This window comes from Brassica oleracea, chromosome C9 (assembly GCF_000695525.1).
Source record: "Brassica oleracea var. oleracea cultivar TO1000 chromosome C9, BOL, whole genome shotgun sequence".
Lineage (NCBI taxonomy): Eukaryota > Viridiplantae > Streptophyta > Magnoliopsida > Brassicales > Brassicaceae > Brassica > Brassica oleracea.
Window position 1 is genome coordinate 19,669,432 of NC_027756.1, and position 8,143 is coordinate 19,677,574.

General features: G+C 40.0%; 1 protein-coding gene and 1 pseudogene across 1 annotated transcript; both read right to left on the reverse strand.

Moving 5' to 3' along the window:
* Positions 1 to 560: 560 nt before the first annotated feature.
* Positions 561 to 1,664, reverse strand: LOC106313333 (abscisic acid receptor PYR1-like). The gene is made up of 2 exons (XM_013751127.1): positions 1,462 to 1,664; positions 561 to 1,361 (listed from the first exon to the last, which is right to left on the reverse strand). The coding sequence occupies exon 2, from the start codon at positions 1,340 to 1,342 to the stop codon at positions 695 to 697; it is 648 nt and encodes a 215-aa protein (XP_013606581.1). The 5' UTR covers positions 1,343 to 1,361; positions 1,462 to 1,664; the 3' UTR covers positions 561 to 694.
* A 747-nt stretch (positions 1,665 to 2,411) lies between these two features.
* The window catches only part of LOC106314512, an 8,183-nt pseudogene continuing 2,451 nt past the window's right edge, over positions 2,412 to 8,143 (reverse strand).

Sequence of the window (8,143 nt, forward strand, 5' to 3'; positions counted from 1 at the left end):
TATCTCATGAGTTAAATACATGTAGAGACACATGGGTGGGCGTGTGGGAGCTTCGGTGACTCTCTTTCGTGTGATCTCGGTGGATCAAGAAGTTGACTATGTGGCAACGACATTCTATTGTAACCAAGTCCGAGTTCATTTTTTTGTTTTGGGTTTTTGTTCTCGTAGTTTATTCGGGTGGTTCTCTTTAAGGTTTTCTTATTATGGTAGACTGGTGGCTGGTTTAGGCTTTTTGTCATTTTGGCTCTAGAGACTGATCATATTAAGTCTCCGGCTTATGTGTATGTACTTACTTGTTTAACCGTTAACTTGTGTCTTTGGATTTGCATTAATGTAATCGTCGGCTAGGGTTCCGATCTTATGTATTTCTGTGTTAAGTATAAATTCAGATCACAAAAAAAATACATTGTTAACCAGTTTTTTGCTAAACGAAGATACTATCCCTAAATGCTATCTTTTTTTTTTGAACGGCTCCCTAAATGCTATCTAACATTAGATTTAAACTCCAGATTCCAACTATCTAGGAGAGAACAAAAACAATAGGGATAAAAATGAAAATATGATAGCAATCAAAGGAGCCAATTAAAATTCAGTAAGAATGTTCTTTCAAATGAAATATTACAATTAAAAAGAGAAAAAAAGAAGAATATTCCCCAACTTTTGTCGTATTCATTTATTTCTCTCCACCAATATTTCACATCACCGGAGAGTTTCTCCCGTCGCCGGAGTTAGGATCCATCCCTTCAGCAACCGACGCGAGTTTCTGCAGATTCAGTTTAACCACAGTATCAGCAAACAAACGAGTATCCTCTTCCGTGTTCCCTTCCGGCACATCAACGACGTACGATTCAAGAACAACGGAAGAGATCCGTCCATCTCTCTCGAACCCATGAACCGTCGTCACCGACTTGTAGTTCCTCAGCCTGTGCTCGCCTCCGGTGATGCTAAACCCCGTCACTCTCCGATCATCGTCGAGCAGGTCGAGCCTCTCCCTCGACGTGTTCGCCGGCAGCCCGCTGATCACGTCCACGTAGCGTGTGCATCCCACTCGCATCTCGAACCCTTCGTCGACGGAGCAGCTTTTGATGAAGTGTTTGTAAGTCTGAGGCCGGTCGAAGCGTCTCACGATGGACCAAACGGTTTCCGGCGGAGATTTGATGCGTTGGGCCAGGAGGGAAGAGCAGCGTCCCGGACCGAGTTGGTAGGTGTGGAACTCGGTGATTGAGTCGGTTAACTCGGCGAACTCGTCTTGAGTTAACTCGGAAGGAATCATTTGATGATGGAGAGTAGAGGCTGTTTGGGTTGCTTCTTCCTCTTCTCTGATTGGCTGTGAAACCACCATTGATTTGTTGAATTGAAATCTAAACCAAACACAAGTTGAACTATAAGTTAGAACCATAACTGTCAAGTACAAGTTATGACCCAAGTTTGGATCTAAGTGACAAGATCGATCAAACTAACCTCGATTGTCCTAAAGGAGCAGCTTAACGAGACCTTCTCACACTAATCCAGAACTCTTCTTCTAGAAAGAATCACTAACCCTTCTCTTGAACAAGGTCTATAACTTTCTTGCGAGGAAGATGATATTAGAGAAAGAAGATGGAGATGAGAGGAAGGAAAAGATGAGAGAGATATAAAAGAGGCTGAATAAAATAAAATAAATTCTCGATTAATTTGTGGAAATGGCAAAGGCTGTGTACTGATCACACAATTATTGTAATTGAACCATTTGAACCAAAAATTGATAAATAGATTAAACCAGAATGATAGAAATAAACAATGACCACGAAAAGCATCGTTATCCCACGTACGTGCTCATTTGGGTTCTTAATCTTTTTTTTAATAAATTTTAGTTGGAAAAGTGAGTTTAAGACTTAGCAAAGAGACAGGTATATTTATGTGGTATATTAAATTTCAAATTTATTTATTAAAATTTTAAACATAATATTTTAAACATAGATTTAAAGTACAAGTAGAAACACAGCAAAGAAACAAGAAGTTCAGATGATAAGAAAGAATGTAAGAAAAACATTTGTATACATATGCAAAAACACCAAAGAAGGCAAAAATATTTTTCCAAATAACCTGTCATGATAACTTGATGAGCCACGTTGATTCCCACAGCAATCACATCGGCACCACATGTGAACACAATATCTGCAGCTTCTGGATCACCAAAAATTTACACAAAAAGATAGTGGGGATGATATATAAACTAGTTCACTAGTGTGTATGGAGATCACATGTTCGCATTCAAGAACTTACATTAGCTTCTGATGCTGGATTTACATTTCCATTTACTGCAAATGCTCCACCAAAAAGAACAATTTGTCCAACGTTTTTGAAAAACTCAGGATCAAGCTGAACATCCTGCACCAAGGTAAATGAAGCCTTCAAAATGAGAAAGTGATCAAAGATGGTGTCATTCAGCAATGGCGTACCTAATTCTGAAAGGAGATGGGTGGATTCGTGGTGGCTTCCAAGTGAACTCCACTAGGAGAAGTCCTTATCTGAGTTGTATCAGTAGATGAGCACGACATTATCACATGCCATTTACTTGCAACTGATGCTATCGCTTGAGCTCTATGAGATATCTTCGTTGCTGCGTGCATACATAAAATAATCCCAACAACTTGGACCACCGCAGAGACCTGAAAACATAATCATCCCAAGCTTTTAACATCACCGTATAACAAGAAACCAAAGAAGAAACTAAAGCTCGACTCACTGCGAAATCACCACCGTTTATATACGTGATACGTCCGCTATACGCAGTGGTCTGGAAAAACGTGGTAAACTGGCTAATAGTGACGACTAGAAACTGTAGAAGCAGAAAGATGCGGAACCTGTAGCTTATCTTAGAGAGGTAATGACGCAAACATATGTGCTCATAGATGAAAAGAGAGATCTCAGACTCTCCGTCTAGGAGCTTTGCGTAATCTTCGAAGTGAATGACTTGCAAGTTGCAGACCAGATGAAACATGGCACTTGCGGCTAGAAAGATTGTGCTTAAGTAAGTCCATGACAAGATTATAGACAAGAGAATCAAAACAGAGAGCCATGGCTGGTCATGAGGTACGTATAGCATCCTAATAATCTCTCGAACAGCTTCTAGTCCGAAACAGGGGAGTGACCAAAGTGCAAGCAGTCTCACAGAGTTCTGTAATAAAGGAAAACACACAAAAAGGTTTCAGCTTTCAATCCAAAACAGGGGAGAGAGACCAAAGTGCAAGCAGTCTCACAGAGTTCTCTAATAAAGAAAAAACATAAAAAAAGGTTTCAGCTTTCAATCCAAAACAGGGGAGTGACAAAAGTACAAGCAAAGTCTCACAGAGTTCTCTAATAAAGAAAAAACATAAAAAAAGGTTTCAGCTTTCAATCCAAAACAGGGGAGAGAGACCAAAGTGCAAGCAGTCTCACAGAGTTCTCTAATAAAGAAAAAACATAAAAAAAGGTTTCAGCTTTCAATCCAAAACAGGGGAGTGACAAAAGTACAAGCAATCTAACAGAGTTCTGTAATAAGGAAACACATAAAAGGTTTCAGCTTTCCGACAACCCATGAACTATCACAGAGTTCTGTAATATGGAAAAACAAAAAAAAAGTTTCAACTTTCATGCAACTAATGATCTGTCACAGAGATTCTGAACCAAAGATAGAAAGAATCACCGAGATTTACTGAATATACTGAGCCTTGAGCCGTCCCATACGACCACTGAGCTGATCAACAAAGAGAAACTTTCGAATCCCATGCTTTCTCAAGTTATGAGAAACGCAAAGAAGAGAGACGACAGCTAAACACGCATGCGAGACGACAATGTTTAGCTCGAAGCTCTTGTACTGATACCTCTCACAGTCTTTGCAATGCCCTAGCTCCAACACTGTCATCGAAATCACCAACCCGACGGTCAAGAACACGATCCAAGACAAGACAAGGCTTTGTGTGGAAGATTGGTTGATGATATCTTGCATATTTGCATTGTTTTAAGTCCCCATTTTGTACATAATGATCATATAGATTAGGAATTTAGCATTTTTGGAATCACATTGCATTCATATGTACTAATCAGGTAATAGAGTGTCCTATGGAGTAATTGGAAGTGTTTAGAAGCATTATGGCTCGAGAACAGATGGAAAATGATGTTAGTTTGAGTTCAAGCGAGCACAACTCGGGTTGAGCCAACGCGGGTTCTCTTACCCGCGTCGAGGCATCGAGAGGAACCAACGAAGAGCTCCAACGCGGCTTGGATCACGTGGACACCGCTACCCGCACGCACCGGGAGAAACAAAGCATCGACGATCTCACGCGGGTTCGGTGACGCGGGGTCGCATACCCGCGTAGGAAGAGGAGAAGCTGACGTTATGACGCGGGATGAAGCCACGCGGAGATGCCTACCCGCTCGTATGAAGAAAGAAGCTCGACGACCATCCGACGCGGGTGGTGTGACGCGGGGTATGCCCAGTCGCTTCAACCCTAGTCGAGATTTATCCTTAGTCGAATTTTAATGTTTTTAAAGGCTTTTTAGACTTTTTAATGAAAACCATTAGGTTTACCAAAGACATATAAATACTTTTGTAATCCCAAGAGAGGATCTTATCTTGTTTTCTATCTAATAACAAAGAACTTTTAAGTGAAAAAAAAAAAAGAATCAAGGAGAAGTTGGGGAAGGGAATGAAAAAGAGTTAGAGCTTATAAAAAGTGAGTTAAAATCTCTAGTGGTTTAGTCAAAAGAAAAAGAGAGTTGCTCATTGGGTGAGTGATGTGAGGGGTTTACTTTGATTTTGAGATGATGATAAAAAGAGGGTAGAACTTGTGATTACTTATAACAAAAGGGGTAGTATGATGAAAATGAATCTATGTATGCATGAGTTGCTTCTAATCTTAGATAAATTTTGCTGATCAAGCTCCTTGTTTTTGAGTGATAGCCACCTTGAAATGATGACATTTGAATCCTTCTCTCTTCATTCATATTAGACCATACTTACCTAGCCAAGTGATTGAGATCATGTGCCCATTTGTGAGAACTCACCATGTGTGTGTGTGTGTGAATCAATGTGAGAGCTGGTTTAAAGAACTTGTTGGTTGATGAGTATTGCAACTTGTGTAGAGGCATAAGGAGTATTGATAGGCCTAGAGAAGCTAGAGTATAATAAGGGAGTTGCTCATGCTATTTGCTATGTTTCCTTAGGATGTTAAGTTGAGTATTAGGAAGTGTTACTTTTGGCTATGAGTTCCCACCTTCAAACCTCTTTCTCTTATGAGTTCTTGCAAAGTCACTTGAGGACAAGTAAAGAACAAGTTTGGGGGAGTTGATATCTTGCATATTTGCATTGTTTTAAGCTTCCATTTTGTACATAATGATCATATAGAGTAAGAGTTTAGCATCTTTAGGATCTATTTTGCATTCATATGTCTTAATCAGGTATTAGAGTGACCTATGGAGTGATCGGAGGTGTTTAGAGGCATGGGAGTTAAAGAAAAGATGAAAATGAAGTTAGTTCGAGTTCAAGCCAGTTCAACTCGGGGAGAACCAGTGCGGGTTAGTTTACCCGCGTCGAGATGTCGAGAAGAACATCTAGGCCTGGGAATATGAGTTTTTCCCTGCGGGGCCCGGCCGTTTGACCCGCCGCGGGGCGGGTGCGGGTCGAACAATTTAGAAAAATCGATTTGCGGGTGCGGGTGCGGGTTATGAGCATTTTATGCGGGGCGGATGCGGGTTGGTGGATTTTGAAACGCGGGTACCCGCCAACCCGCAATTTTTTTTTTTTTTACATTTTTTTAAAAGAATATATTTTTTTTTGTAAAAATGTATATTTTGTAAAGAAAATATGGGAATTTTAAAAAATAATAATCAAAATATTTTAAAATATTTAAAATTTTAATTATAAATATATTATTTATATTATATTTTACAAAAATTAAATTAAATAAATATTTTTTAAAATAAAAATATAACCCATGGGACCCGCGGGTTATCCGCAAAATTAAACGAGGCGGGTGCGGGTACAAATTTATTTGTTCGCGGGTTGTGCGGGTCGGATTTTTTGACAAAAAAAAACTTTGTAACCCGCGGGTTGGCGGGTCAGCATGGCGGGTTTAACCCGCAACTCAGCCTTAGGGCTATCTATGCCATTTTCTCTATATGAAAAGTTTAAAATATGTATATTTTTGATTCGGAGGGAATACTAATTTTAAATCTGGTTGGCGGGTCAGCGGGGCGGGTTTGACCCGCAACCCAGTCCTAGTTAAAGGTGTTAAGATGGCTAGTAGACTTGAGATTAATGATTACTTAGATAACATTCAACCAAAGAGATTTGATGCTTGAGTTATCTTAGTAAATGAACATTCATCTAGAGATAGAGTTTGTTTAGGATAGTGTCTAGGTTTAAGGTAGATAGATTGGTTGAAAGTTAACACCTTTAGATTGAAACTTGATCACCCAAGGTCAATTCCTTTAGCCCATGAGTTCTCTTATCTCATACGAAAGAAAGCTTTGTCCTTAATTGTATTTTAGTAGCATTCTAGTTCAAAAAATCATCTCACCAATTGATAGTACTTAGATTAAGCATGGTCTTGCATTCTCTTTGCTTTAGAATCACTTAGAACAGGTTTGACATCCTTTATTCTACACAATTTGATGATAGGAGCGATTTGATGATAGGAGTTTCAAGGCTCCTAATCAAATGTTGTAGAATAAAGGATGTCAAACCTGTTCTAAGTGATTCTAAAGCAAAGAGAATGCAAGACCATGCTTAATCTAAGTGCTATCAATTGGTGAGATGATTTTTTGAACTAGAATGCTACTAAAATGCAATTAAGGACAAAGCTTTCTTTCCTATGAGATAAGAGAACTCATGGGCTAAAGGAATTGACCTTGGGTGATCAAGTTTCAATTTAACGGTGTTAACTTTCAACCAATCTATCTACCTTAAACCTAGACACCATCCTAAACAAACTCTATCTCTAGATGAATGTTCATTTACTAAGATAACTTTAGCATCAAATCTCTTTGGTTGTATGTTATCTAAGTAATCATTAATCTCAAGTCTACCAGCCATCTTAACACCTTTAACAACAAATCTCTTTGGTAAATAATGTTAAAAGCTTAGGAGAGTTGGTTCAGACATTTCATCAAACTCCTTTCAGGCATGAAATGCCTAGAGCTCAACTTTAGAGAGGCCAAATCTAGAGTTGCATTAAAAGCACTCTACTAGCAAGGAACAAGATGAATCTATACTAAAACCCCTTAGATCTAGCTTAATCACCCTTAGTCTTCCTAACCCATGAATCCAAAGATGACTACTCACTACTCTTCATGATGAGCCCAAGAATCAATGAAGATTTGGTGCTGATCATGATTAATGATCAGATTAATCAAGCAAATCGCAAGAAGAAAATGATCAAGGTAAGATCTTTCACCTAAAAGTTCTTTGTTATTAGATAGAAAACAAGATAAGATCCTCTCTTGGGATTACAAAAGTATTTATATGTCTTTGGTAAACCTAATGGTTTCCATTAAAAAGTCTTAAAAGCCCTTAAAAACATTAAAATTTGACTAAGGATAAATCTCAACTCGGGTTGAAACGACTGGGCATACTCCACGTCACACCACCCGCGTCGGATGGTCGTCGAGCTTCTTTCTTCATACGAGCGGGTAGGCGTCTCCGCGTGGATTCATCCCGTGTCAGAACGTCAGCTTCTCCTCTTCCTACGCGGGTATGCGACCCCGCACGAGTTCAAGCGAGCACAACTCAGGTTGAGCCAACGCGGGTTCTCTTACCCGCGTCGAGGCATCGAGAGGAACCAACGAAGAGCTCCAACGCGGCTTGGATCACGCGGACACCGCTACCCGCACGCACCGGGAGAAACGAAGCATCAACGATCTCACGCGAGTTCGGTGACGCGGGGTCGCATACCCGCGTAGGAAGAGGAGAAGCTGACGTTCTGACACGGGATGAATCCACGCGGAGACGCCTACCCGCTCGTATGAAGAAAGAAGCTCGACGACCATCCGACGCGGGTGGTGTGACGTGGAGTATGCCCAGTCGTTTCAACCCGAGTTGAGATTTATCCTTAGTCAAATTTTAATGTTTTAAGGGCTTTTTAGACTTTTTAATGGAAACCATTAGGTTTACCAAAGACAT

Coding starts and splice junctions, on each gene's coding strand:
- LOC106313333 (XM_013751127.1), bottom strand. CDS start 1,342: ATGGTGGTTTCACAGCCAATCAGAGAAGAGGAAGAAGCAACCCAAACA.